Source organism: Hypomesus transpacificus, chromosome 19 (assembly GCF_021917145.1).
Source record: "Hypomesus transpacificus isolate Combined female chromosome 19, fHypTra1, whole genome shotgun sequence".
Lineage (NCBI taxonomy): Eukaryota > Metazoa > Chordata > Actinopteri > Osmeriformes > Osmeridae > Hypomesus > Hypomesus transpacificus.
The window spans coordinates 7,074,540-7,100,962 of NC_061078.1; the positions used below are offsets into that span (position 1 = coordinate 7,074,540).

A 26,423-nucleotide genomic window follows, 5' to 3' on the forward strand; every position below is an offset into this window, starting at 1 on the left:
TCACATTCTTAAGCCTGTGTAGTGGCATCCCCACATGTTGGCCTATTTAACGTCTAACAGGCCTCCGTGAGGATATAGGCTACTTACCCTCGTGCTTGCCTAATTGGAATGCCTGACTCTTTTGTCTATGCTATCTGAAGGAACGTGCACGGCAGGTCTTACACACGTTGATGTCTGCACGAGGAACACAGACCAACATTCTTTGCTAGGCATCGTAAAACTTAATCGTCAGGTCAGTTTTCCTGAGAAGTTGTATTAAGTTGTCAGCGGTTCAGAGTTAGACTAGGTCTAGCGTTTCCAAAATATTCAAAAGTGTTTACATTACAGTAATTCATTTTCAAACATGTATAGGCCTATTGTAAGAAATGTAGCCTACACTTCAAATATGTAGGGCTATTACAGGTAGGCCCTACTGTAGGTAGGCTATATCAACTCTGAGAGATTATTTATACTAACATGCGCACTACGATCAATTAACTGACCCATTGTAAAGAGAACATTTTCGTTCGTTAGTAATTGTTGGTATGGAAATTAAAATGAACTGAGGCTATAGGTGAATCTGACACAATATGCTGCATGTTATATGCCTACACCAATTATGTATCAGCCTACTTTCGAGTTCTATAGACCTTTTCTATAGAGAATTGAATAGGCCTACGTCCTTGTATTATTTGCGTTTTTCAGATATGCTTAATCAAGTTTGTTGGACAATGTATACAATTTTAAGGACTGATTTATCTCAGTTTGAATTAAATCTATAACGGTCGCCGTTTGATAAGAACGTGACGTTACAGTACCATGGAGAGCGCATAAGTGCCAGGGCTTCATAATACTATTTTCTCAAGACAGTTGGAACCCGATATCATTAGATAGGGGCAAAGAGACCAAGAGAAAGAAGGAGAGTGAGACAAAAAGAAAGAGGGTCTGTTCACATGGTGGTGGAAAAGTGAAGCTACAAACATGTGCAAATAGTGCGACTTTGCATGAGCACACAAAGTGCCTGCGCACCATGGCAATGAGTCGCCTTGATCTAGCTCAGAAGCCTAATTGTTACCACACACATAACAACAACATGTCACTCCAGCTAGCTTTTTGATCACGCCTGACCCTCTGCGAACTAACACACAGACACAGAAAGGATCAAATGGACCGCCTGAAAAAGGCGCGTCTCATATGAAATCAGCACGCAACATTTAGTGACGCAGCGAACCCTGCCTGGCGGGTCGCCGAGCTAAAGGTTGAAGCTCTCAAACCTGACAGTTTTTAAACCTCCCCTGTGCGGTCGAGATGGGAATGTTGTTCTATATTGAGGATTAGCCAAACGTGAACGTGAGAAAATGTCTCCATGCGGATCACTAGCGTGTCGGGAACGGGACCCACCGAGGAGTTCCAACGCTTTTTGTCTCTTTTGATACATATTGGGTAACGTGAATAGGCGGTGAAAGATTATGAAATTTGATGGAAACGAATAAAGACCTAAACAAAACGGACACCTTTGGCTGTCATTCTGTGGAATTGCATGTGACTGCGTGGATACATTTCACTTTAATACAAAAACAAAATCTCTTCATTATCCCAAGTTTATTATCCACCTTAAATTAAGAGAACATTTATATTATTATTTTACTCAACAGTCAATCAGTTTAGTTCAATCAAAAATTAACTCCCTAACAAAGAAATTGCCATGTTGATTAGGCCTAATATTATGATATCTGTGGGTAATGTGTGTAATGGAGCAGCAGGTGTGTCAGGACAGACGGGGCCTTTGGCAACCAGAGGGCCTCGGCAGCAGTCAGGCTATCAGACAACAATGAGGATAGAACAACAAAGATATTTTGCCATTATCTTTCCCCTGCAGACTATCAGACACAGCATCTATCAGCTGTGTAACATTCTATTTAGTCTCACCATTGTTCTCTTTAAGATCCGGGGTCATTTTTTTCTCCTTTTTCTCGAACAGTCTTATTCGTTTTTTTCCATTTCGTTGAATTCAACTTTTGTTTTTTTCCTGTTATTGTTCATTTAAAGAACTGTCTCCTGTCCGACACCACGCTATGTTAACTTAACTATTTCCGATTTTACATCCTCCCATACATAAATTATTTTATTCTTGCCTGATAATGAAGGAAGCTTTGCACAAAGAGGCAAACTGCAACGTCTCTATTCTACGTTTCAAAAACTCTTTTCTGACTTTTCTGCAGATAAGGACCATTATTTCTATTTAAAACTTCCCACAGTCTTGCGACTGCTCTAATCTGAATGAACATTGTCAAATGTGTTTTGTTCTCTGCAAAGGGGTTTTGACATTTGTTAAAATGCCCCCCTCCCTCGCTCCCTCTGAATGGCACCGAATGTACGTGTGCGCATTATGGGTCTATGTGTGTTTGAGTGGCTGAGAATCCAGCCCCGTGATGCAGGAGTCGAGCCGTGATGTAATTTAACTGCAGATATAAATATCGTCGGCGAGGGAGCAGCGGCATGGCTGAGTCGCGCTTGCCCAGACGGCCAACACTTCTCAACTTATCCTTGGACCCAAAACAAGTTACGCGTGAGTGTGTAAACGTTACTAAGGAATGGACAGTACTACTAACCACGGATCACTGTCTCTCCAAACGTAAAATAAAACACGCATCTTTGTCTTGGAATGAGCTGTAGCTGGTATTTTTTATTCTTTCGTTTTTTCTTCTTTGGAGTTCAACGTAAAGGCCGGCACAGGGGAGATATTTATAGTTCCGTACAGTCCCTGAACAGACTGTGTGCTACCGTGTTGGTCAGGATGGCCCTTCTACCAATACTGGTTCTAGGGCTCATGGCCAGTCTGGTGCGCGCTCCACCCTTCCCGGGAAGGCTGAACGGCACGTTGGAACGACACTGGGAGACCCTTTACTCGCGCTCTTTGGCTCGTATCCCCGGAGAGAAGCGTGAGATTAACCGGGACAGCGACTATCTTATGGGCATTAAACGGCTACGTCGCCTTTACTGCAACGTGGGCATTGGGTTTCATATTCAAGTGCTACCAGATGGAAAGATAACTGGAGTGCACAATGAAAATCGATACAGTAAGTTTGCTTGGAGCGTTGTCATTATTATATTTAATGAAATGTGACACAAAGGTGTCCTTTCTGGCTTGATATTATACTTGTCATTGAGGTTGTTGTTATGATAGGCCGATCATTTATTTTAACGTGACTTCCAAATAGCCTATATGAAAATTCGTGTTTGAGACTAATGCTTTCTGCAAATAAATATAACTTATTTTAATGAATCTGGTAGACTTGCCTAATTATATGTATAGGCCTGCATGACAAAGCATTATTTGAGGACACGTTTTGTGACATATGGGCTAAATTCGTTGGCATATGAGGAATGCTACATAATGTGTATATCAGTGTTGATTGAGTGAGATCAGCCGCTGTCTTTAAAGATTTTAGCATCAGGCGTCTGTTGATAGCTCTGTCTCATCAGGGTTATGTTCAGATGAGGTATTGCAGACCGAGACTGGTGTGTTGTCGGTTAACTGTTAACTGACATTGAAGGCCATGTTCAGGTAAACAAGCATCCTCTGATATGTCACATATGACCATGGACCCACACATCTGGAATGTAACATTAGGGCCTATATGGGTGCTTTCCACTCCTGAAAGCGCTGTTTGAAACTAGAGCCAGATGGGAGCCGAGCCAAGGTCCAAACCGAGGGGACGGAGATAGACGCATCTGTTCCGGTAGATTAACCCCTTGTCCCAACCGGCCTAATTAACGTCCGCTCCAGACACTGTCATATTCGAAGACATTTGCAGACACAAAGAATAACAGTCATTATTTATTTGTTTTATGGCAAGTGGAGCTTTTCCTGTATGAGACACAGGCCTCTGGACGGGACAGGCGGCCAGTCTGGGAACCTAGAGGTTGTTTTGTGTTGCCTTTGCCTATTTTGAGACGTAGCATAAAATTCAAGGGAGATACATTACATAGATTCTCTTTGAACGCCTCGTCGTCATAAAAGAAAAACATTTTAGAAGCGAGACAACCTTCAATCCCAGCTCAGATGCGCATGTCCGTCTAGATGATGAGACTGTCATCATGGTCTGGAGAGGCAGCTAAATCTTTTTTTGCGTTTTGGACGTCCATATGGACGTCCATAGACTGACGGCGATGGCTGCTGATCTTTGCCTGGATGGACGGACGGCGATGCTGTTCAGAGTGCCGTCCATAGAGGGAGCATATATTTTGGACGGCGTCATAGCCGTCCATATGGACGGCGATGCTGTTCAGAGTGCCGTCCATAGAGGGAGCAGATATTTTGGACGGCGATGGATTAGCAGGGACGTCCCTCGTGCCGTCCATAGAGGGAGCAGGTATTTTGGACGGCGTCATAGCCGTCCATATGGACGGCGATGCTGTTCAGAGTGCCGTCCATAGAGGGAGCAGATATTTTGGACGGCGATGGATTGAATGTTTAGCAGGCTGTTGAGCTAACAGAACTGCCGAAGGCTACCATAGCATGTAGCTAGCTACATTAACTTTGGATGACTCAATCTTTTGTCAAGTTAATTTGTATGAATTGCATGTTAGTGCAATATTTACGCATTTATTCTGTTTTTTTACATAATCAGCAGTATGATCTCATGACAATATAGACTTGAAAAACAATATGTTATGGTTTGGGTTTGCCTATAGGCTACATATATTTTAATTATTTCGAGAATTGTTAATAAAGACTCATTTAAAATGTTAACATTGTGTTATGACCCTATGAAATACATTGCCATTTAGGTCTTTTAAACCGTCAGTTTAAAGTGTTTTATGGGTGGATTTGAAGCCACCAGTCAGTAGCTCCAATCTTGCGCACTAACTTTGCGCACGGAGACAAACGCAAAACAACAAACACTCGCTTGGAGCGGAGACCAATGCAAAACACAATACAATGTGTTGAGCCAAACCAAAGCCGTCAAAGGCTACCATGAATGTAGCTACAACAACCGTGGATGACTCAATAAGTTTTGTCACGTTATTTTGTATGAATTGCATTTAAGTGAAGGCTATATATTTACGCCTTTATTTTATTTTTAACATACAAAAGTAGGCCAATCAACAATAGAATCTCATGACAATACAGACTTGAAAAACAATATGTTATGGTTAGGGTTTGCCTAGATATAGGCTACATATATTTTAATTATTTCGAGAATTGTTAATAAAGACTCAATTAAGATTTTAACATTGTGTTATGACCCTATGAAATACATTGCCCTTTAGGTCTTTTAAGCCGTCAGTTTAAAGTGTTTTATGGGTGGATTTGGAGCCAACAGTCAGTAGCTCCAATGTTGCGCACGAACCACTTTGAGCGGAGACAAATGCAAAACGTAATAGCCTATGGGCCTAACACTCCAAATTTTAAAATGTTAAATGAGTCTTTATTAACAATTCTCGAAATAATTAAAATATATGTAGCCTATAGGCAAACCCAAACCATAACATATTGTTTTTCAAGTCTATATTGTCATGAGATCATACTGCTGATTATGTAAAAAAACAGAATAAATGCGTAAATATTGCACTAACATGCAATTCATACAAATTAACTTGACAAAAGATTGAGTCATCCAAAGTTAATGTAGCTAGCTACATGCTATGGTAGCCTTCGGCAGTTCTGTTAGCTCAACAGCCTGCTAAACATTCAATCCATCGCCGTCCAAAATATCTGCTCCCTCTATGGACGGCACTCTGAACAGCATCGCCGTCCATATGGACGGCTATGACGCCGTCCAAAATACCTGCTCCCTCTATGGACGGCACGAGGGACGTCCCTGCTAATCCATCGCCGTCCAAAATATCTGCTCCCTCTATGGACGGCACTCTGAACAGCATCGCCGTCCATATGGACGGCTATGACGCCGTCCAAAATATATGCTCCCTCTATGGACGGCACTCTGAACAGCATCGCCGTCCGTCCATCCAGGCAAAGATCAGCAGCCATCGCCGTCAGTCTATGGACGTCCATATGGACGTCCAAAACGCAAAAAAAGATTTAGCTCCTAATGATGGTCTGTCTAACCAGTAGCGTAAAGGTGACAGAAGTATTTTCTCAAACTCTCTTACGTTTGTTTGTTTTTTTTTTCAATTCAAAGATGTGGGTAATGATACTCATCCTCCTTACCATAACACAATAAGGGTGTATTCATCCTGCATCCACGACTGCACCGCCTAAAGTGAGTGGCTACACCTGCAGTGGATAATAGTGGGCTGGTGGAGGAAAGGTGGGGGTGATTATCTCATGGATGTCAAGCTGCGTCTCCATCCGCTGGTGATGATAACAGGCGGCGGCGCGAGCTTGGGCAGGTGAACCTGACTGTTTAATATGTTCCTTCCTCCAGGCCTGCTCGAGATATCCCCGGTTGAGAGGGGAATCGTGACTCTGTTCGGGGTCCGGGGCGGTCTGTTCGTGGCCATGAACAGCAAAGGGAAGCTATACGGATCCGTAAGTGTACGAGATGATTTACGGTTGATTTCCGCTGGCATTGATGTTTCTTATCGTTGTAGCCCTGCTCGATGACATGTCACCATTTGAGTTGTAATGATCCCTCCCTCCGCCGTACCCGGCAGCCCCTCTCGCGTCACATTGTTGAGCTCGGTCATGGCATGCCTCCAGAGCCGGCCCGTGTTTTCGTTGTGGGCCGGATAAACCCAGGAACGGCACATTCCATTCCTGGCATTGCCAGCCACCACACGCACCTACTGTCCTTCCCTGCGCGAAGATGAACTGGCCACAAAGACCACCCACCTACATACGCAAATACACTCAGAAACACAACCCGTCTCCGTGTGTGTCTCTTTCTCGCTCTGTCTTGTTCTCTCTATATTTCTAAATGTCACTTTCATTGTGCTTTTTACGCGACACCCGCGTTTATAGGCCTATCATCAGCTAAGACAGATGACGCAGAGACGAAAAAAGGAGTAATGAGAGGCTAATAAGTTAACGAAAACTTCACTACTGATTTGATGTAATTAGGGAAAGTTTGACATTAACAACATTAAATAGGCCTAGGCTATGTGATTTCGAATAGTCCTTATAACATAGGACTCTGTATTAGTGTGTTGTGCTAATTCACAAAGTAACGAAAAAGCTAATGTTTGAATATTAATTACTCTAACACTTATGTTGCAGGTTCATTACAGCAACGAGTGCAAGTTTAAAGAGAAACTCTTGGCGAATAATTACAACGCCTATGAGTCGGTGGCGTACCCGGGGATGTACATCGGACTGAGCAAGACCGGTAAAACAAAAAGAGGAAACCGAGTATCACCGGCCATGACGGTGACGCATTTCTTGCCAAGAATCTGAGCCACTCCGAAATAGACTGAAGCTAAGCACGGAGGGGGCAAGAGGGGGACTCCAAACGATGCACTTTTAAAAGGAGTTTTATGCAAGAGAATTGACTAAGTGTATCCTACTTTAATTATACGTTTCAAGTTTGTAAATATCAGATTATTTATAAGTTAACACATTTTTGTACTTCGGGGGAAACACCCTCGCTTCAGGGGGAATGAAAGTTTTCCACTTTAATTTCTTTTTCTTTTTTTATGATACGTTTGCTGCTATTAAGTGACAAAATATGAGAGTTTGTTTGAAGGATCGGTTGCTTATCTTCGCTCCGTGATTATCCAGCCCCGGGGCTTAAGTACACCTTTATTTTCTTATCCCTTTTCTCTTAGGCCTATTCGGAAAGAACTTTAATTCTTAATTTAAGGCCAAAAGTTCTAACAAATGAGACCCGCGTGTCAGGTCACTGGTGTTAGGAGGAGCGGGAGTGATGGTCCAATGCCGGGCTCCTTTGTGCAGTGTGGGAGCCTAATTGAAGCAGGATCGTCTTACTGCTGGTTAGAGAGAGCTGAGCTGAAGACCCGCTGTCTGTTTATAGCCCTGCCAGGGAGGCGAACTCTGAACTTTCCTGCCGTCAATCTCAGTCAGACCTATAGAGAGGCATCCACCTTAGTTCAAACAAGCAGAGAATCCGAGGGTTTAAACGATGAGGCATGCCTCTAACACAAAATACAGTCATGATTTTAAAACAGACATGAATACATAGGGTATTCATATACAATAAAATTAATACACAATAAGAAAGTCTCACACACGATTTCTCATACTAACAAAAATGCTCTAAAACAAACACTATAACGCACACAAGCTGCATGCACACACACACACACACACACTTGCAGGCTTAGATTCTAAAACACTCCCTTCCAGGCAGCATCCCAACACCAGGGATCCTCGGTTGTTTGACAGAGAAGTGTCAGTTCAGTGTCAGAGCTGCCTAGACTAAGCCATGACATAATATCACAGTACAGACTCCCCTCCTCATCTGTCTGTTTTTTGTCAGGTATCTGTTGACTGCTTTCCTTGTCTGTTGGCCTGCCTGCCCATCTGTCTGTCTCTGATTATTGGTCTGTTGGCCCACATACCTGTCTGTATTTCTGTCTGTATTTCTGTCTGTATTTCTGTCTGTCTGTCTGTCTGTCTGTCTGTCTGTCTGTCTGTCTGTCTGTCTGTCTGTCTGTTTGTCTGTCTTTCTTCCTCTACAGACAGCTTGTAGTCCCTGCAGCTACTTGGTCCTGCTTGCTCCTTGTCACGTTTAAGCTATCTTTACCCTGTGATATACTTTTAGAAAGGATAAGCATGGGAGAAATATTTACAGACAGCTGTTAGACTACACTATGCTGGCCCAGTAACCCAATATATTTTTCTTTATAAATTTTGTAAATATAACCCCTGGTGACTGCTGGCACTCAGAAAGGCTCCTTCTACTCTTAACTCAGAAGAACAGACCTGGGGGGACATATCGATTCCATTGATACACCAGCAAGGTACACACAAAAAGTTGAAATCTAAATGTGTGTGGTCATTGAACAAACAACATTGAATGTACTAAACTGACTGTATTAAATCCTTAGGTATACTGAGGCAAGGTCTAGACGGCTGGGCCATAAGGAAGAGCATAGTGAAGACTGTCAGGTGTGGTGCAGTTGTCTGAACACTTTGTCTCTGATTCTGTCCCTCTTCTCTGTTTCAACATTCCACAAAGCACTGCAGTTCTCAATGTACAGTCACATTCTGTAACCAACTCGACTAAAGGGCTCACTGGTCCAAAAACACTCAATATGACAGTACCATCTTGTCCTTATCACAAATATAAGGATCTCTCAGACAGAGCTGAGCATGCTGAGATGCTGCACAGCAGACTCCTAACTCCGCCCCAATGCCTTACCAGACTCCTAGATCCGCCCCTTCAGCTTCTCAGTCTCCTAACCCTGCCCATTTTACCTGCCAGCTGCCTTGTTCCACCCCTGTTCCTCAGCTGGGCTCATTTGCATAGCCAACAAATCTGTTTACAGAAGCCTTAACAGCCACGGGCACACCTCCCTGAACTCACCACTGACCAGCCACCACCCTTTAATACCTCCAGCTATCCACCTCTTCATCCCTCCATCCATCCACATCTTTGTGCATCCACCCTTCCCACCACTCCACCCCTCCTGTCCTCCCCTGCTCATTTGCTTATAAAACATCACAGCCACCAGCAAGTGAACTACAGGTTCATGCAAGCACATACTCCTCCATTTCAAACTGGGACACATCTACTTAATACCCCTGCCTTAAAGTTGTTGGTACAAAGAGGGTGACAGTTTTCAGCCTTAATTATCTCGTGAGGGTTCTGTCACATTGTAAAGAGATGAATGAATGTCAAAAATGAAAATGTTAAACATTTAAAGCCAAACAAAAGAACACCATTTTATACAGTACATAAAATGGCTTTTGCAAGGCCACATTACATTGACACATTAGTGCTGTGACGTTTAAGCTGTTGGCTGATCATGGGCAAACCCGTGAGACATGTTAATTGATATTTCACTTTCATCAACATTGCTGTAAGTAGGTCATCATGACGACAGGAGTGACTTCTTCTGCTGTTGGTCTGTCTCTATTAGGGTTAGGGTCAACTACATTTGTATTCAGTCAATTCCGAAAATGAGTTTAACTAGCAGCATAAATCTCCTCATATCATTTGTTCCCAAAAGCAATGGACATAATGTGCTTAACTCTGATTGTGGAGTTTATACTTCAGTCAACCATTCAGAACTGTATCAAGACCCTGGTCTTCATCTGAGGTCTGAACTCCAAACGTCCTCCTGTCTGAATCATATGGTCCTGATGTTTCTTATTTTGTCTATTTAGCAGAACCTCTGTAGTTTTATACAGGCCCTGTTGAACTATGTGTATGTGCTGTGCACATAAGACCTAAATTATGGCAGTTAATAAAAACACTGATGCAACAAAAATAAAAATGTCCCTGTCTGGTTACGTGCTTACAATGGTGAATACCTTTTTTCAAATGTTTTTCTTTTCTTTGGGTGTGTAAAAGGCCTTTAAACAATCCAAATTCCTTTTGCATCAACCATCACATTATTTTGTCTTAAAAATGTGCCTTCCTGTCTTGTCTCACTGTTGTGGGCAATGTACAGGGTTAGAGTCATTGTTTAACTGTCAGTTTGGTAACTCATCTCTGGATGGAGGCTGACCTTGGTGGACAGCGCAGACAGGTGTAGCAGCTCTGTCTATGTATTTCTGTCCCCACAACCCAGGCTAAAAGAAGCCTAGCTGTTCTCTGAAAGAATGACAGCTTTCTACTCCAGTAAAGCTGGCAGCCATCTTTTAAAGGAGCCATAAACCTTCCCTAAGAATAGTGTCTGCCCTCCATCTATCTGCCTCTCTTCTTTCTGTGTCACACAGAAATGTACACTTACCTATCAGCATGGAGTTCTATTTCAAACCCACCTTTTATGTTAAGGGACAAAGACAAAGACTTTCCAGAACAACGTTCCACCAGAGCACTGGCAGCCATGTTTGGACTGTAGAACAGGGAGGAGGCTAACAGAGGAGACTAACACAGGAAGCTAACATTACAGGCTAAGATGGGAAGCTTATGCAGAAAGTAATGCAGAGGGTAGCATACCCAAGCATACCCCAGCAGACCTGTCCCCAGCAGACCTCTTCTCCAGCAGATCTTCTCACCAACAGACCCTCCTGAGTACCTGGATGCCAGGGTTGTGGCACCTCGTAAGCCCCTACTCACTGGCAGTCAGAACCTCAACCTGCCTGGGTGACACTGCTAAAACCCAGCTGCTGGAACCACAAGTCTCAATCATCCACATGCCAGAGGAAGAGTTCAAGCCACTGTCGTACGCAAGAAATATAAGAGTAAGAGCAGGATGCTGTAGGAGAGGAAAACTTCCAGGAGGTGAGATAAAGAAGAAGATGAGTGAAGCAGAGGAGGACAGGAGATTTGCTGGTGTGTTTCTGAGGGTTAGTCTCTAAGGCTCTGGGATTTTAGATGGGATTCTTCTAGTAATGGCTGTATTAGGCCCCTGGCTGGCTGCCTGGGGAAGCAAAGCCCTGCCGGCAAACCACTACAGTCGGCGGATTCACTAAACCATTTACACCTCACTTAGGGGTGGGGAGCTAGGGATCAGCCCATTGCTCAAGGAATGACAGATATGATGTTTTGGCAGCTGTGTCTGTAATGTTGCCAGACGCGTTCCGAAGCAGAGTGGTTTTGTTAATCCCTTAGCATAGTTAATCTGTGATTTCAGTCGAGATGATATGACACTAGCACAGCCATATATCATAGTATTATCTCATTTCAATTAATTTTACTCAAACATATACCAACAAGCACATTGATTTAGGTAAGGAATGTTCTCTCTCTCTTAATTGCCTTCGCTAGACTCATGTTAAACAGGAATAACTACGTTCAGAAACAAATGAGCCATTCAAATGTCCACACCTGGCCTGAACCACAGACAAACTACGGTTGGTCTTCTTGGCACCTGCATGAGCCAAGTCAGCTGATTCCTCACTGGCATATCACCTGCCGGAGACTGAGTCAGCTGACACCTCCTTGACATATTACCTCTCAGGAGGGGATATTGCTGAATAGTTGGGAGATAGGGGAATGTTTGTGGAGGTGGGGTTACAAGTGTGAGACGGTGTTGGTAAGTTGTGTTGTTTTTGAAGGGTCATCTGTGAAGTGTGTTCATAGAGATTTGTATAGAGTGTAAGTGTGTGTGCACGAATGTGTATATGTGTATAATTGTGTGTTAGTGGGTGCATGTGTGATATTTGTGTATGTGTATGTGTTTGTGTGAAACCTGTCCAGATGTTTGTGGATAAATACCAGGTACTTGAGAAGGTGCTGACAGGACTGTGCTTACCTGCTGGTCTGCAGTTCCACAGGCTCAGACAGGAAATGTCTAACTGGCCTGTAATCAGGAGGTTGCTCAGACCACAGAGACTGGGGGGGGGGGGGGCTACACAGTTGGGATGTAGGGGGAAAGAGGCAAAGAGGCTAGCGAAGAGAGATGGACACACACGATGGAAGACTTAGCTGCATGGTCACATCATAGGTCAGGCAAGTGACCAGAGTGAGTAGGTTGCATACTCTGGGCACAAACACACACACACACACACACATAAACCCCCACACACACACATAAACATACACACACACAAAGGCCAAGCATTCTCTCCAGAGTGACATCACTAGATTCCCGATGTAAGGGGTCTCTGTCAGCAGGGTCTGGTCTGGGTATGGTTGAACACCAAGGATACAGGAAGTCATAAACATGACTCATCAGGCTGGGCTGCGCAGATCAGATCACTATGGCAGTGTCCTTAAGTCCAAACCACTGCAGAAAGTATTCTTTCTGATGCTTTGCTCAGGACTGTACTGGACAAGCACCAGCTCAAATAGGGCAGGCGAATTGCGCCATCTAGTTGTCAATAAGTATGCTACACAGAGACAATAGTTAAAATATCTTATAGTGTTCATTGACCACAGCAGTTTGGAGCCAAGCCTTCCCTATCCTTCTCTTGCAAAAAAATGACAACCGTCATTCCGCTTACCATAGTGCAAAATGTATCAATATAGAAAATATCAAAGACGATTAGCGTTGTTCATGTAGACATACTCCCGATTCAGAATTGTGTTGTAACGGGAGATTGGAACACAAATCTCTCAACGCCGTCATTACAATATGTAAAAAGTGATGTTAAAATCTCGGAGTGTTTAGTGCTTCCCCCAACTGCCTGGAAACCCCTTTCTAGACCACCAGACTAACCGATGGTTACATATACAAGCACTCACAATCCAGGGCTTTAACTTCATATTTATGAATGGGGATATTTATTCTCAATTACTCTTTAACTTCTATGTAAATCTAACCGCCAGCAGAGTTCAAGAGTGCGGAATGCAACGGAAGCTCTCGGTCAAAATCAGATAACAGCGGAAAATGTGTTGGTGCTATTTGACCCAGACGAGGATTATCTCTTGCCTGTGTGCCAGCATGTGGCTGAATCAAACATCATCAGTATGTAGTAGGCCCTATAGGCTACAGTCTAGAGTAGCCTATAATAAATAGGCTATTATAGCCTACTAGCTATATAGTAGCAGTAGCCTTTAGCACTCACTTGATAGCCTATACTAAACACGGCCAAGAGGCCTATGCTTCCTAGGAAGCTTCCTAATGGTCCCAACACCACCAACACTATAGTAAATCCAACAAATTTCGCAATTCGAGTAAGCTTATCCACTTAGGTCACCACTTCACCACACATAGGGGTGTTAAGTTTACCTTGAATTGCATCGTTGTAGTAGATAGGCTATAACTACAAATTATTCATATAATTGTGCACATTAGTGACCGTTTTAAACAAATTATTCTCCCACTTGTACTTTACTGTAAATTATAGTGTCCAAAAATAATTAGGGGGTAGACTTCTGTTTACCCCAGATCTCAGGCATCATGGCCACACATGAACTATGATTTTGTTGGACGTCAAGCAGGGGTGTGTGTTTCTCAGAATTGGCAAGGGGAAAAGGGCCATCGATTCCACTGATAAGAACTCTTGTTTAAAGGAGGGGATGTCCGCTTACTACTAAACAGCCACTGGAGGAGAGAGAGAGAGACCTGCAAGGAGTGTTAAAAGGAGATCTGGGTTTGAGAAGAGTAAAAATGCATGTAAAGGTGTTGTCTGCGTTTTGCATCGTCAACATTGTATGTGGCTACGGGGTTGTAAGTTTACCGTTACCGGATTCTGGGCCGCATATCAGCAACGGATGGGGACAGACGGTTCGTCTCAGGCATCTCTACGCAGCCAAACACGGACTGCACGTGTCGCTTCAAGGAGACGGCAAGGTGCACAGCTCTGTCGAGCAGAGCCCTCAAAGTGAGTATGATCTACAACCGCATTTTGACCGAGATTTTAATGTGTAAACCAATATCAGATTTGGTCCCCCTTATTATGCAAGGTCAAAACCCTGATTTCCATCTGCTGCAGGTTTGTTAGAGATTCGCTCAGTGAACACTGGAAGCGTTGCCATCAAAGGAGTAGCCGCGTCTCAGTATTTGTGTATGGAGAGCGATGGAAGACTTTATGCGTCGGTAAGAACAAACATATCTCACTGATGATAGTCCACAAAATATTGGTCAAACGTTCCTCACAGTTTCGAACCAGGCTCAATTAGTTTACATACGAGACTTTATCCTCATTGTTAGATGTATTAGGATGCAGTCATTTAGAGCACGACATATCGTCTGCTATACCTGTCTGACTCATGTTGCCGTTGAAACATCGCTGCAGATAGGCAGGTTATTGCTTCATGTGTTGAATATGAGCAAACATTTGCATTTGTAGACGGCAAAGAACAAAACAGAAGTATTATATGATCGTAGCACATTAACAAAAAAAAAGTCAACATATTGAGAAGTTGTTTTGTTGGTTGGTTTCAGTCAAGCCCATCTCTAAGGAGCCTTGCAGCATGCTAGTCACAACCCTACAAACCATACACATGCAAACATACATTTAGTCACAAAGGAGACTGAGGCTTTGTGTATTCACCATAGATAAACCAGCCCTTTTCAGGAAAATACTTTAGTGTATTCTGAAAATATTTGGTGTAAGGGCAGCAACCTTTGCCCGCGGGTCTGTATTTGCGGAGTTTCTCGCACAGAGGGAAGAGAGGGCAACAACAACCTTGACCCCTGACTGACACACCATGCCTGTGTCAATAACTCTTGAGGAAATTGAAGCAGGATGTACGCACATACATGATAAAAGCCGTTCTCTGTGTGTGAAGGACAGGAAACAAGGCAGAAAGAAAAGGAAGAAAGAGATTAAGTACAGGATTATCATATTTTATCATTTTCCAGAGCCAGTGCACAAATGAAACCTTTATGAATATTGTTTGACTTTCATTCTCCTTAATTAAACTTAACTCTCATCTATCTTCTCCTTCCCTCCACTATACTCCTTATTTAGAGCACGTATACAGATGACTGCTCCTTCAGGGAGAAGGTGCTCTCAGATGGCTACAATGTCTACATCTCAGACAAGCACGAAACCCTGGTCAGCCTGGGGCCCCATAGGCAGAGGCACCAAGGTCGAGACAGGGGTCTCCCAGCCCTTGCCCAGTTCCTACCCAGGATGAGCACCCTGGAGACCGGAGCTACAGAAGTACCCACGGGACCCCAGGAGCAGAGTCCCACAACAGGCCTACACACAGACATCCTGGAGGGGTTTGGAAGACTTTCACAGGTCTTGCTCCACAGCCCCAGCTTCAGCCACACATGAGGAGGGGTTGTGAGAGATTGAAAGACCAGAAACAGACGTTTAGATATTACTATGCGCTGCAGTCCTCCACTCAGGGTATTAGAGTGCTGCATGTGACCGTAGGATGGAGGGTGAACATGTCCCACACCACAAACGAAAGGAGAAATGAACCAGGAACTTGGTCATCAAAGTGGAAAAGAAAAGGGACGTGGGTTTCCCTTACGTGCATGGAGGGCTGGACCAGGTTGAGTTGGGCCTTTGGGAGGAACCTCCAGGATTGGTGCAGACTGATCAAACCAAATTCTGATTCAGATCAGGAACAGACATGTCATTGGTGCAGAACCTTCAGGACAGACAGGTGATTGGAAGGTGTGAGTCTTCTGGCAGAAGTGAACTTTCACTACACTTGATATGCAGGCCCAGAAGGAACTGAAATACCATCAGAGTATTTATTTAGTTCCATAATAGTATGCATGTTAGTATATTTAATAGAGTTATCCATGGTCACATTGTTTTTGGGCCCAAATGCACTCTTTCTGTGAATGTTTTTGTAAATTTGTAAATAAACAAAATGTATATTTTCACGATTCAAACAGTTTACCAGTGTATTTGTATCCCAATACAATAGTTTAAATAATCAAGGTTAATGTGTAATAGGCCTACCTTGTTGTTGTTTTTTCTATTGTGTTCTATCATAACAACCTGGGATCATCATAAAAAATATTTGTCGACTGTTCTGAGACAGTTCATCTCTGAACACTTTGTGACCAGCACCCTCAATGAGACTTATCGATGAGGTTCACTGAGCGAGGGTCTGTTATGTGCAGGAGGTTGGGAACAAAGTGTTAAAAGTAGTCCTGCTTACAATTCCTACCCTAAGACACACGTATCATGTCTCTTCTTTACAGGCCTATAATGCCTGGAAGTCTTTGTAAAGTAAAAACCAGTGTATTACAACGGCTTGGTGAAGAAAATCGGCAAACGTTTGGGCTACGTACCTGGTTTCCACACACTCTGGCAGGCATGACACTTTTATCACTGTTCTTGCCTAGTACACAATGTTCTGATAGGCCTATTCAATAAACTCAATATCCGCAAATCGCACTTCAACGAGGTAGCGATCGATTTTTGGTTTTATGGCGCCCTCGTCTGTTAAGGCAGGCAAACTTTGTCTCTGATTTGATTGAAGCCGTAGAAGTTGCGATCTGTTGCTACATAGGCTACTTATTACCACCCATCCTATGGTAAAATTGGGATATCGGTTCTTATGAGTTGATGCTGCAGGTTAGGTTATTGATTAGTTCTCTCATCTATCGATGCGTAGTTGCAGAACTGTACATTTAGAAAACTGCGGGGACGTTGAGTTTATCTTGCCATCATGATCTCATCCAGTTTTCTCTAGCAACTTCTCAATCGATAGATGGCAGTAATGAGCTGTGGCAGCAACAATTCTGGAGCAAGAGTGAAGAGGAAGCTGCTCCCGAGAGGAGAGTAGAGCAGTCAGGCTTAGTCAGCGGTTCGAGATTGGGTCTCTTGAAAAGGATTTACTATATTTTGTTTCTTTACTGTACAAGGATGGCCCTTTCTTCAGGGAGCGAAGATTTATTTGACTGTATTCTCATGGCGGACGACAAGTAAGCTCAACCTTAAATCTCATTTCTAACATGACTAGTGATCACATTTTAGCTAACGTAAACTTGCTAGTATTTATTGTTAGCCATAGCCATTGTGCACTTGCCCCTTCACCACATACACAGTGAAATGTAAACGTGACATGTAGGTTCCACGTGGAGGGCTACCATGAGGGGTTTGACGAGGGCACGCGACAAGGGATAATGGAGGGTCGACTGCACGGGGCGACGCACGGCGCCAAGCTTTCAACAGAGGTATGTGAACGAGGCTGACCGGCAATCGACAAAATAGATTTGGTGTCACCAAAACAAAGCACGGCTCAAATTAAATTATATATGTAAACGATGTAGATTATTAGTTAAACTATTTGTATTTCGTTCCGTTGAATGTTTTCTGATAGGTCTCCTTCTACCATGGCTTCGCAGTCACCTGGAAGAGTATTCTTCAGAACAGCACAGATCCCAAAGCCAGGTTTGTCCTCTTCCTGTATGCATCAGCCTCTGTTTCCATGGATAGGTAGTTTAGATATGTTTGTGCTGGTGTAGGCATATTGTAAACAGAAGGTTCTGTGCTAATCAGGAAGCGGCTGAAGGCTCTGGAGGTTTTGCTTTCGTTGCTCGAGAAGTTTCCCAGTGACAACCCTCAATATGAGAACCTACAGGAGGACATGGAGAAGCTTCGTGCCAAGTTCAGACAGGTAGGCAGTCACCCTGAAATATCATAGACATAGTACTTTGGTCAGATTGGAAGTGCAACCCGCAGATCACATTTCAGTTACAGTACCCGTTGTATTTTTCTATAAATTGGGCTTTGCCTGCCTACTGTCTTCCCCTGATCCTTTTCACTGGTTTGTCTCTTTCTCTTTCTCTCTCCCCCTTTCCCCTCTCTTATACCTCCAGGTCTGTTCCCTACTGAATGTACCCACAGACTTCCGTGAGTATGTTCATGGCTCTGGAGGAATCACTTTCTGAGGAGGGCTGATCCCTCCAACCAAGGGCAGGAAAGGCCAAGATGGCCGACCTCTGTGTTAGTTAGCGGGTCAGAGTGCCCCCCTCAAAGGTGGACCAACCAGCCAGATGTCACATGCTGCTGTGCTGTGATCTCTAAGAGAAGAGTTGGTGTGTTCTGGTTGGCTGTTGCCATTGGAGATGAGGATGTTTGTGTTCTCAGAGTGAGGTGATTTGATAGTGGGGTGTTGCTGATGAAGTGTTGAACTGGTGGGGCGTTTGTGGGAACATTTGGAGTGTGGACCAAAAGACCATAAAACGATCAGGCTCCTGGTCATCCAGGTTCTAGTGACGGACCAGATTTAGGTATATAATGCTGTATGATGGAGTTAATAAAATATATCTAAAACGTTATGGGTATGCTGTAAAGGGTTCTGTGTTTATTTTATTATTCTGTTCAGACAGAGTGCAAAGAGACTGGAGAAACAAAGGAACTTACTCTTCATCCAAAAGAGCCTCTGTTCAAATAAATACAGCATATACAAATACAACTTCCCAGTGTTGAGTGGGTTGTCCATTAGGTGCTGTCTGGCTGCGGAGGCTGCTGTACTTAAAGAGGGTTAGGTGTTGGGCAGGTTTGCTTGACTGGGTGGGTTTGCGATCTACTGAGGAGGACTAAGAAGAACCCAAAGGGAATCTGCACACTGAAAACAGAACATTTTGGAGAACTTGTATTACACAGAAGTGAAACTGCTGCATTTTACTCACACAGGAATTAAAGGCTTATGTTATCAGACATCCCTACAGTGTGTGTCTACATGCATGTGAGAGACTTGTGTGACAGAATGCATATTTGAGGTTGGTGCATGTGTGATGTGTGTCCACAGTTTGTGACAAGCCATGACAGGTCAAAGGGGGCCCAACACAGCAGCTCCTCAAGGTAAAGTGGCTAGGTTACCATGGTGATGGGTACAGGGGTCACAGTGTGGGTGGAAGAGGTTCTGTGATTGGTGCTTGTGTTTGTCCTCCAATACACAGAACTGTCATTCTCTCTATTCACCTCTCTCGCTAGACCCCCACCATCTCGTCTTTTGAAGCTTTTAATGACGACTGGCTGGTCCAGCAGATATAATATGTGAAAACACACTTCAGTCTTTCAGAGAAAGAACAACCAGCCAGACACACAATGACCAATCAGGCAAGGGCACAAAGAGCAGGCGGGATGTTTAAGCATCATCACTACAGTCACTGAATAGTAATGTTTCACGTTGCGTATTTTAATGAGATGGTGGTGGTTGTAGTGGATGAGGTGGTTGTAGTGGTGGGGGGGTGACAACATCATCACACACACAACCCCTTAAAGCTGTTCCAAAAACACCTGGCCCTTGAACTCTTCTCGACACAAATATGCTCTCACACAGGGTCCTGGGAACAGGATTTGGGTCACCCTCACCATCATAGTTCAATGGTAATAGGACAAAGACATCAATAACTTGTCACTAATTATGTACTGTAACCCTTAACTAGCAATCATCTGGATCTTAATCCAGCCTTGATGTTGTGCTGCAGGGGGTAGGCATTTGTAGTCCAAAGGTGAAGGTGTGTGAGTCTTTGGGCAAACTCACCTGTGTGGGTCAAAGGTTATGGTGTGGAAAGCAAATGACCCAGCAGTCTCAACTTCTGGATTAAAACAACCTCCCAGCCCGATGGAAAATAGGGAGGCGAGCGTGTAGGTGTGTGTGTGCGCCTTTAAATGTTACCAAGCTGCACCTGTTATGAGTCTACTCCCCTGCTTTTCCACAACAAGTGGATAGCTATAATTACCTCCCCAGTCCCCAGCCAGTCCCCAGCCCCTCCCACACTCTCCCAGGCAGCCCAGTGCTGCCCAGGGGTTGGGGGTTTCGGTAACAAGTGCACCACATAGTATTCATGCAGCTTGTGTCAGCGAGCCACGGCCCAGAGATATTTATACATGCCCAACAACTCACTGTGGAAAATATTCTGTAAATCTACATGGCTGCAAGGCTGGGCAGAGGTCGTTCACCAAAATACCCCCCAGGGCAGATAGCATCCGCTGGAGGGGCTATTAATAGCCCCAGTGTGTCTGGGCAGGGCTAAAAGTGGCATCAGGGGTAGTATTACTCTGCCACTTTGCCACATAGCAGGGCCTCAGCTGAGAATAAACAGCCTGAGCTTTATTAATAGTCCTCAGGGTTTATATTAGTCTTCTGACAGGCATTATCCTAGCTAGGCCATTCTTCTGCCATCCTAGACTTGCTACAGGATGCACACACATACTCTTGCCCTCTCATTTGACACCTTGTCAAAGCATGAGTCTCTCCATGTATGAAGCCCCAGGCCTCAGAAGAATGGCCGAACGACACCACACACACACTGGGAAAACATTATCTTCAATCAGCCCAAGGGGTAGGTTAATTTGAACACTTAACAGCACTCTGGACCACAGTTATCCAAGGCTCAGACCAATCTGTTTATCAAATAAAAGAATGATAGGCGTTAAGTGGAACATGTAGTCTATTTCAAAATGTTTTCTCTGTACTTTATGATATCTCCTTCAAGAGAGGAGAGGAGATGGGGAGGCTTAAGATTCCTGGCCACAGGTGTCCACTCCTGAGTCGCTGGAAACTCTTTGGGTTCCACTGTCCGGGGGGGGGGGGGGGGGGGGGGGGCACGGTACACTAGGCCAGGAATAGAACCTCTGCCTCTATTTCTAACCCTTCTGCTTTTGTTCTGGGAGCAGCCCTGCCAGCCCTCCCTCCCTGGCTCCAGTCAGCCCAGCAGAATAAATATAAACACAGGCCTGTTTTGTGGAGTCACAGGGGCTAAAGTTAGCAAGCGGCACTGGGCGGAGTCAGGTGACATCATGGAGAATGGTGACAGCGGGTCAAGATCACGTCTACCACTGGGTTTGGAGCTTCCCGAGCAAGCAGCCACGAGGAGCCGGTTGTGATCTAGTACATCTGATGTTTATCTCACAGATTGATGCAGAAAAACTGTATTCTTAGAAGCCATTAACATCATTGCACCTCAATCGCAATCAAAAATGTGTGTATGTGTGTATACATGTGTATGTGTATTTCCTTAAATATGTGTGAAGGTGCGTGTCAGAGGTGAAGGATGGGTTGAGATTGGCTCCAGCCAGGATCTGCTGAGGAATGCGTCTACCATGTGTCCTCCATGTCAGTCTCCACTGGAATTCCCTCTGGGGCCGCACCTCCACAGGGAGCCTGACTGCAGAACTCCAATCTTGGGCAGGTGTGGGGAGTAAGGCTCTGACTGTGTAGAAGTATGGGGAACAGGGACCTAGGTGTGGGTACATCTGTCAGGGTTCTGGCTGTGAAGAAAGATTGAACTATTATATTTCTGTTTTATAGACAGGATTAGTTTGAATGAAACTCTCACGTCAACATCTCCCCATACCCCCCCGACCCCCACCCCGGCTCCTTCATGTCTGTCAGATGGCAAAGTGGCTCCGACCTGCACGTGCCTCGGGTGCCTGGGGAAGATGCCAAGCATGGTCGGCATTCTGAATTTGGAAAAGTTGCGTTTCTCCTGGCCAGCGAGAGGATGGACAGACGGGCCGACAGTACAGGATCTGGGGAACTCTCAGCTGCTCCACTTGTGCTGAGCAACTGGAAAGAGTTGACTCCCCTTCTGCTCCTACAATCACACACATACAAACACACTCATACACACAGAAACCAATTCCCCCCTCCTAATGCGTCCACTCCCTCCCCCTTGGTACACACTCACTCACACACACATGCCAGCTTTGGCATGGCGCCATGCAGGGCCTTCTGCTGGTCCCCTCCACCTGCTTATGAGCAGATATATCTAATAAGAATTTTCCATGCACCATTACAGATGGGAAACATCACAGTTCTTATTTAGACTCGTAAAATCCCCCCCACCCTTTACTCACACTAACCACCAGCTGCCCTACAAACAGACATTTTAATCAGCTGAAGAAAAACGAGGGTGTGACTTAGCTGCCCCTGGGTCGACCTGGAGCTATGCCCGTCATAGGACTCCCTTGTACACACATACACACAAACAGATCAATTTCATGTAGATGCTCCTTGTTTTCCACCTGGTTCCCTGTCTGTCCTTGCTGAAATTGTACGAAACTTAAATACCATGGATAAATTATGGGGTGGAGAGGGTCTAAAGAGTGAGAGATGTAACTGATAGAGGATGAACTACAGACAACCACAGATCTGCACTCCCTAGTGCTGTATCAAGTGATGATAATGTTGAAAAGGGTTTTCTGACATTTGTCCCAGTCTGAGTAAGAATCTGCTTTTATTGGCTTCGACGGTGTATTTGTCTGTGTGCGTACTATTAGTAGCAGCACTAACTAGCCGGCTGAGTCAATCTCAACCCTGAAATCTCCCTGGCTTCATTACAACACCAACAGACTGAATACATTCTTATTCAGGTACTCGTACAAAAATATGTATTTATTAAATCTCCAACAAACCGTCAGCAGTTATACAAATCTTTACAAGGCACTGACAGTTCCGCTGTTGAACCGAAAGTCAATGGATAATATTCATTCAAGTATTTCTGTCAGCATGCGGCAAATACACCCACAATTCTGTCAAGTGAAACCCTCCACCAATCACATCAGCAGGTTGAGGAGGAAGTCCTTGTCATCTTCATGGCACCCAAACCACACAGTGTATGGTGGTGTATATTGTTAAATGCTATCCCTGATATGCTTGTCTCTATGTAGTCCCAGGATCACAGTTCAATGTACACTGAGTCTTTGGTGGGGTTGGAGATGGTCTTGGAGCAACCTAGTCTGGTGCAAGTAGGATATAGTCAGCCTCGGTCAGGGTAGGTTAGGTTAGGATAAAGGATATGAAAGTAGATTAGGATAGACCAGGGTGGATCAGGGAAGGCCAGGGTGGACCAGGGTAGGACAGTGTAGCCCAGGGTGGACCAGGGTAGGACAGTGTAGACCAGGGTAGGACATAGTTGAGCAGAGTAGACCAGGGTAGAATATGGTTGAGTAGGGTAGACCAGCGTAAGACAAGGTAGGACATGGTAGACCAGGGTAGGCATGGGCGGCCTGCCCCGGTCTACTATGAACCTCAGTCAGTTGAGCAGGCAACCGGCTTCCTGGTGCTTGGACAACAGAGAAATCCGGGAGAAAGTCTTGGAGCAGCTGCTGCACTGGTACTTCTTGACGTCTGAGTGTGTTTGCAGATGGGCGCGTAGGTTGGAGCGGTCAGCGAAGGCTCGGCTGCAGTGAGGACAGGAGAAAGGCTTCTCACCTGCAACCACAAGCAGAGGGCAGTCAGAACCGCAAGGCAGACACACAGAGTAATAGAAAGGGCCGTGGGAGAGCACACAAGACCCCAGGGTAGACTGATGTGCACGCCCAGTCTCACCTGTGTGCGTTCGTATGTGTCCCTGAAGTAGCCAGGGTCTGGAGAAGGCCTTGCCACAGAGTCTGCAGACGCAAGGCAGTGTGTGTGTACGAATGTGCATCTTCAGGGCACCCAGACTGACGTACTCCTTGTCGCAGTACTTGCAGCTGAAGTACTTGTGGCACTGCCAGTCACAGTGCAGCTGTCGGTGCTTGGCCAGGCCTGAGAAGGTAAAGTAGGCCTTGTGGCAGTCAAAGCACTCAAATCGCTCTTGTCCAACCCCAGGGAGGAAGCCCAGACCAGGGGCGAGGCCAGGGGGGAGGCTGGGGGGTCGGCTAGGAGTAGGGGGATGACAAGGAGTAAGGAGGGTCTGGGGTGGAGGGAGAAAGTTATGGTGTTCCAGAGTTTTGAAGGGTTCTGTGGTTCCATGGGGTTCTACAACAGAGTGTGAGTCACTGAAGGAGCCAGGGGCAGGAGACAGGGGGCTATCCTGCTCCGGGCTTCCCAGAGAGGAGGCATTATGCCTTGGGGGCTGACTAGACACCACAGGGGGCTGTACATAGCAGGAGGAGCAGCAAGATGAGGAGGAGATAAGCCCGGGAAAACCAGACTGGGGATGAGGAGGAGAGTTGGGGATGAGACAGGGTAACTCATGGAGGGAGAAAATGGCCTGGACACCTGAAAAGGATGCATTGACACATGCACACACACATACATTAATTAAGTTGGGTGTGTGCAGAGGTAAACTAACAGAAAAGAGAGAGAGAAAAAAAGGCAACATGTAAACTTTTCTGTAAACTTTCCATGTTCACATCGTTTAAATAGAAGAGTGTAATAGCCTGCATTTTGATTTGTGGCTGAGATTGTTTGTCTTTGCCATTCAAGTTATTTCTCAATGTCTTTGCCATTCAAGTTATTTCTTTGAATGAAAACTCTCACATCACAAAGACCTACAGTTTTTCTACATTTCTGATGGTAATCTTGACAGTGGATCAATACGGGAGTCTAGCTCGCTTTAAAGGGCTGAATTGGAACAAAAACACAGATTGAAGGCAGCTTTGTGGATCCTGGGAGCCCCAGCCGGACCTACATTAGCCTCTTGAAGGCGCTAAATGGGGTGCTTCAGATCCCATGAAGGAGGGGGAACAATACGCGCCTCTTTTGTGTGTCGGATTTTGCACCTGCTAAACTCGAACAGTGCGTCGTTTGAGTCTAAAGCAAGGTATCATGCACTTCACAAGTATTTACTTAACAGAAAAACAACTAGCCTAGCTATCAAGAGTAGGTCTGTGTAATTATAGAATAAAGTAGTAGGCCTATAGAATATATTATTCAGTCAATTATAAAAATGTGTCTTTAGTCTCACCTAAAATCAAAACATCAAACAAGGGCACAGTTTACTTTCAACAACACATGCAGCCCAGAACTAGACTGTTTTTAATGTATTTACTTCAGTACAACTTGTTTCCTAAATAATTCCTAAAGAATATGCCAATTTCGAACAACGTGCATTTATAAACATTAGTTAAAACATGTTGGCAGCCTAAATGGCATAGCCTACCAGGTTTGAACCGGTATAAAACAATTTATACATATATTATCAGTAAAAAAATACTTTTAAGGGTGACATACCATTTGTTTTGGAGTCCAGTACCCCATAGTTTGGTTTCTTGTTTGTGAGGTGTTTTTTAATCAAGAAGGACCGTGGCATCTTATTTTATAAGAATTATGAAATAGCGCTGACTCTGCAGGGCATAACCGTGCCGACTCTTATCACTGCGAGCTTTCAGGAAGTTGCCGACCTGTGTAGTAAAACAGCCTTTAGTTATAGGGGCTGTCTGTCTCTGACCGCACATTCTCTAGCGGCGTGGAGAGAGTCAGGTGCAGGGGGTCGCCAGGAATCTGCATACACACTGTCTAGCCAATCAGAGTGAACAGACAAGTGCAAGGGGCAGAACCTCCATGTCAACCAGCATACCCTAACTGAACAGGTGCATCGGCAAACAGGCAACAGTTCTATGTATGCTCACGGCACCATGTAGGCTTAAAAGTGTAGGCTCAAACTGACGTAATTACATGCATAAACGTTTCTTTATATCTGCCTTAATAAAGGCAATAGCGAAAGTAATGTTGTTATATGATATAACGATCTGGCAACCTTCAAGCATTACTAACTAGACTAAAGAAATAGCCGTTTTTTACGGTAAATTGAATTGAGTTTACGAATCCATTATGCCCACTTCCTTTACCATATGTATGCCATTCAGAGAAGCTCTGACAGGACAATACGGAGGTCTATAGAGGTCTGAGACAGCAGCTCTCCTCCACCCCTGCCCAGAAGCAGAAGAGGGGAGCAGGAAGGTGGAGAAGGGTGAGGGATGGGGGGCCCGGGAAGATGCAGAGGATGCAAGGGAAGGAGAAGAAAATAGGTATTACAACTTGATGGACCTGCAGGCCTAAGGAGCCAGCTCAGGTAGACAAAGGCAGACCAAGCAACTGAAAAAGATTTGTAGTTTTAAAGTTGAGATTTATTTTGTCTTAAAAACTTAATAAAAAGGTATGTACTGTTGGTTGAAATGTCTCTATTTGTATGTATAAGTCTTCATATTGTTTTAAATGTGCTATACATGTGTGGATTTGGGGTTATCGCATGAGATGTACAGGGTTTTTGGTGACTACGAGGAGTCAGATGGTTGAGCGGTGAGGGAGTCGGGCTAGTAATCAGAAGGTTACCGGATCGATTCATCGCCGTGCCAAATGACGTTGTGTCCTTGGGCA

General features: G+C 44.6%; 4 protein-coding genes across 5 annotated transcripts; 3 read left to right on the top strand and 1 right to left on the bottom strand.

The window, feature by feature from the left end:
• The first annotated feature begins 2,510 nt into the window (after positions 1–2,510).
• Positions 2,511–10,319, top strand: fgf4 (fibroblast growth factor 4). Of its 2 annotated transcripts, none has more exons than XM_047042176.1 (4): positions 2,511–3,059; positions 6,375–6,484; positions 7,166–8,868; positions 8,956–10,319. In XM_047042176.1, exons 1-3 carry the CDS (start codon positions 2,645–2,647, stop codon positions 7,340–7,342), a joined length of 702 nt encoding a protein of 233 aa, XP_046898132.1. In that variant the 5' UTR covers positions 2,511–2,644; the 3' UTR covers positions 7,343–8,868; positions 8,956–10,319. The 2 variants fall into 2 exon arrangements, with proteins under 2 accessions (XP_046898132.1, XP_046898133.1); XM_047042177.1 differs by having other exon boundaries at positions 6,375–6,478.
• Positions 10,320–13,992: 3,673 nt separating this feature from the next.
• On the top strand, positions 13,993–16,215 carry fgf19 (fibroblast growth factor 19). The gene is made up of 3 exons (XM_047042490.1): positions 13,993–14,287; positions 14,399–14,502; positions 15,380–16,215. The coding sequence occupies exons 1-3, from the start codon at positions 14,074–14,076 to the stop codon at positions 15,689–15,691; spliced, it is 630 nt and encodes a 209-aa protein (XP_046898446.1). The 5' UTR covers positions 13,993–14,073; the 3' UTR covers positions 15,692–16,215.
• A 923-nt stretch (positions 16,216–17,138) lies between these two features.
• lto1 (LTO1 maturation factor of ABCE1) lies at positions 17,139–19,041 on the top strand. Its single transcript, XM_047042790.1, has 5 exons — positions 17,139–17,304; positions 17,451–17,556; positions 17,703–17,773; positions 17,882–17,999; positions 18,202–19,041. The coding sequence occupies exons 1-5, from the start codon at positions 17,246–17,248 to the stop codon at positions 18,271–18,273; spliced, it is 426 nt and encodes a 141-aa protein (XP_046898746.1). The 5' UTR covers positions 17,139–17,245; the 3' UTR covers positions 18,274–19,041.
• A 3,714-nt stretch (positions 19,042–22,755) lies between these two features.
• Positions 22,756–26,383, bottom strand: snai3 (snail family zinc finger 3). The gene is made up of 3 exons (XM_047042789.1): positions 25,278–26,383; positions 23,667–24,323; positions 22,756–23,549 (listed from the first exon to the last, which is right to left on the bottom strand). Exons 1-3 carry the CDS (start codon positions 25,354–25,356, stop codon positions 23,371–23,373), a joined length of 915 nt encoding a protein of 304 aa, XP_046898745.1. The 5' UTR covers positions 25,357–26,383; the 3' UTR covers positions 22,756–23,370.
• Between the last annotated feature and the right edge of the window lie 40 nt (positions 26,384–26,423).